Here is a 3,768-nt window from a genome sequence, read left to right on the forward strand (position 1 = left end):
CACACACACACACACACAGGCACACACATACACACACACGCACACAATATACACATGCCACACATGTATAATACACTATTTTCCCTCTGAAGTTCTCTCCTTTGGGTGAGCTTGCAGCACTAAGAAAGATGGATATTTTTGAGCGGAGGTAACCATCAAGACTATACACAAGAGTAATGAAAGAAGACAGTGTAAACGAAAAAAAACTCCCGAGAAAAACGGTACAGTGTAAGAGTCATCTTATTCTCAGTGAATGTAAGGTAGGAGACGAAGTATACTAGCCTATGATACAAGCAAACCCCCCTCCCCCCTTCCTGTAAATGAGGTCTAAAGGTTTAATCAATGATCCCCCCCCCCCTCTTTTCCCCGCTATTAAATCAATTTCATTGTAACACCCACCAGTTCTTTAGGTTAAGACAACCTATAATTGATGCCCGGCTAGTACTTTGATTTCACGGATTTCTGTATTATACTATGCGAGGTCGTTTTTTAGACGGGAATAAAAATAATGATTATTATTATACGGTACCTTATGATTATTGTCAGTATTGTAAAATCTCGGTTCCCCGTTTGAATTCATGTTTACCATGGACATTATTCTGTGAAAAAAGAACATTTCTGACTCAACTTGGATCAAAACCTCAACCTTTTGCTGGTTTAGTTACCGGTATGCTCTATTTTGAACTGTGTCATGTACGGCAGGTATACTGCCTACATCGTTGCTAACTCGATTAATCATAATACAAAATCTAGTTGAATCTAGATCTAGTTGCATCTTGCCTACATCAAAATTTAGGAGTAAAACATTACTACTTCTTGTATTTTGCCTAAGCAGGGTGTAATCTTGTCTGTTTTTCTTTCCCGTTTTGTTCCTATAATTGTATTCTTTTTATTTACATTACGGAGATAGAAAGCTTCTAGAAAGCGACGGCCCTGCCCTGTTGCTTGCCGTTTTTAGTGCGTTGAATTTATCTCGAATTATTCAAAAGATAAGGCACACATGTTAACATGGTCATTGTGCAACCGTACTTTGATAAGGCTTCCTACTTGTGCTATGTGATTTGGAAGAAACGAAAATTCATCAACTCTTCGGAGCGTAAAGTCGCTTTAACAACTATTCGAATTCGAACACATTGTGCAAATGGATTTTTTCCTTTTAATATTAAGTTAGTTCATCAGCAACATTCGCTATTAATAATTATTCACTATTCACAACGCTCTATACAGGCGCTAATCAAAAAGTGCTATTCACAGGACGCGCGATGGCACGCATGTAGTGCGGTACGATGACGTCACACCACCATCACAAAGCTTCGAATGTCGTTCATGTATAGAGGAAGGTGAGCTAAGTGCTCTGCCTTGTTAACTTCCTGCAAAGCCAGCATCTACCCTTCGTGGAGAGATAGGTCTATGGACTCTTGAGCTGTCCATTGTGTAACTAGTTAATATTGAATATCTGCAATGATACTTCATAGAGACATGTTTCATAACTATTGTTCGCTAGATGACTTATCAATCTGCCTCGTTATAAGTCAACAACAATGTATATTTGTATTCACCTCAATGATTTTAGACAAAATAATTTGCTCTGATTTTATGAGTTCAGAGAAAACGAGATGCAAATATCATACGACATTCGAATGCCCCTGTTATGCTTCGAAGAGTTGTGAATAATGGAAATAGTGAGTGTCGAATAGCGAAGCCGAATGGGCAAAGCTCCAGTTCGTATGAATCCAATATAACTGTGCAAAACAAAATATTGCTGTAGTTATCTTTCAACAGACCGTTCTGGTAGCTTTTGTTGCTTTAAAACGTTTCTGTGTTTGCTTTCATTAAAGATAGTAAACTAAGGGTTTATCGGTTTTTTTCATTGTGTACTGGTGTGGAGATGGGCCAATAGCGTAGAAAAATATTTAAAAACTTAAACAACAGTGTGCATGTTTTACAGACGGCATAGATCCAGACACTCATCCTCTCTAATCATCTAGATACAGATTCCAAGAAACCTTTCCAAGCCAAGAGCATGTTGCGTCTTTCTATTATTTTCACTTTGTTGACATGGACGGATGGAAGCTCCAAATTTGATGTTAATCGTCTACGAAGGTTTGCCGAAGCAGCCATGGCCTGCAGTGATATCAGAGGACTAGCCGTAGCTGCAGTCACGAGAGACAGGACGATTTTTACCGGCGGTTATGGCGTGAGAGGTGTGGACGGGCGGTCGAAGAACATGACAAAGTCCAGCCTTCTGGGGATCGGCTCGAACACCAAATCCTTCACATCAACTTTGGCGGCAATGGCGGTGGATGAAGGCAACATGGCGTGGGAGACCCCCCTCAAGAGTTATTTTGGAGACAACTTCAAATTGCAGAGTGACTATAGAACAGAACACACTAATCTCGTGGATGTGTTAAGTCACAGAACAGGTATGCTGTCTCTATGGGGTCTCACCACCGCTGCCCCGAACTACACACTCCAAGAGCTCGTCAGCAAACTGCAGTATTTTCCAGTGCAATACGAGTTCAGATCTCGATATCTCTACAGCAACTACGGCGTCACTCTAGGTGGAGCAGCTGTGGAGGCCGCCATGAATAAAACATGGGAAGACTTACTAAAAGAGCGCGTATTCGACAAACTCGGAATGACGTCATCAAGACCCGCTACAAGAATGGAGCAAAGCGATTGGTCAAGAACGGCTTTCGCTCAAACGTTATACGGAGATGGAAAGTTCCGAGAAAACGACGAGCCTGCCCTGGTACCCATGTACGCAGGTATATGTCCGGCTGGCTGCATCTACAGCTCTGCCCAGGACATGGCCAAGTGGTTGAGGTTCCATCTCAATCAAGGTGTTACAGAGAAAGGGGAGCGCGTCTTTGCTGCAGATTCTCTGTTGGAAACGTACAGGTAAGTCCTCACTGGCTCGTGTCAGTCTTTGCTTTTGCTTTGACGAACCGTTATTTCAGTTGGATTCTTGCTGGTCTTCTCTCCTTCTTTGCTTTGTATGTTACTCAAGAGTAACATCTCTAATCTTGATCTCTTTAATATAACTAGCTGGGTACCCGTTCGATGAACGGACTCAAAAGAATCGATCGTCAAGTCATTGTGGAAACCAGCGTGCACTGCTTGTGAATGAAAGCCTCAATTGTTTACAATGGCGTCTTAGAAGACGAACTTTCCTAAGATTAGATCTAAACGAAACTAATAAAAAACTGAAAATTAAACTGCAGTGACTTCTGACTCTTTAATATAACTGTGCACCCTTTGAATGATTTTGAATCCCCGTTATTTTTTTCAAATTCGAAAGTTAAGTGGTTCGGATGTTTTAGCCCACCAAGGTGACGAACTGTCACAAATATAATATATTATATAGATCAATTTGTAAGTCCCGTAAAACTCTTACTAGAACTAAACTAATATATAAACACACAACAGCAACAACAATATTAATAAGAACTACATTGTACACGCATGAGCTTGCGCAAGTTTAATGCCCTTTTTATTTTCTGGACGCAGATAAGCTTATACCATACAATAAATAAATATTAAGAGCGATGGTTTCCACATAAGATCAAGAAATAAGCAGATTCTGAGGTAGACGTGTGTGTTAGTGTTTTAGCGCCTATAAAGGGCTGTTTGCACTGTATGCTTCCCAGGAAGCTGAGGCTGTTTCAGAATTCTCTCAGATCTGCTGGGGTAATAGTATAGATTGTGAAGCACATAGAGCTTGCTGTTGAGTGGGGATTTGCGTGATAATATTATTATTATTATTAT

The 3,768-nt window shown here is 40.6% G+C and overlaps 1 protein-coding gene across 1 annotated transcript in view; it reads left to right on the forward strand.

The window, feature by feature from the left end:
• Positions 1–1,797: 1,797 nt before the first annotated feature.
• Positions 1,798–3,768, forward strand: part of LOC101847954 — a 5,728-nt gene continuing 3,757 nt past the window's right edge. The window contains exons 1-2 of the mRNA XM_013081978.1: positions 1,798–2,901; positions 3,049–3,052. Of these exons, the coding sequence (XP_012937432.1) occupies positions 2,024–2,901; positions 3,049–3,052 (882 nt within the window). The 5' untranslated portion in view covers positions 1,798–2,023. The remainder of the gene's footprint in view (positions 2,902–3,048; positions 3,053–3,768) is intronic.

The sequence above is a fragment of the Aplysia californica genome, unplaced genomic scaffold, assembly GCF_000002075.1.
Source record: "Aplysia californica isolate F4 #8 unplaced genomic scaffold, AplCal3.0 scaffold00154, whole genome shotgun sequence".
Taxonomy (NCBI): domain Eukaryota; kingdom Metazoa; phylum Mollusca; class Gastropoda; order Aplysiida; family Aplysiidae; genus Aplysia; species Aplysia californica.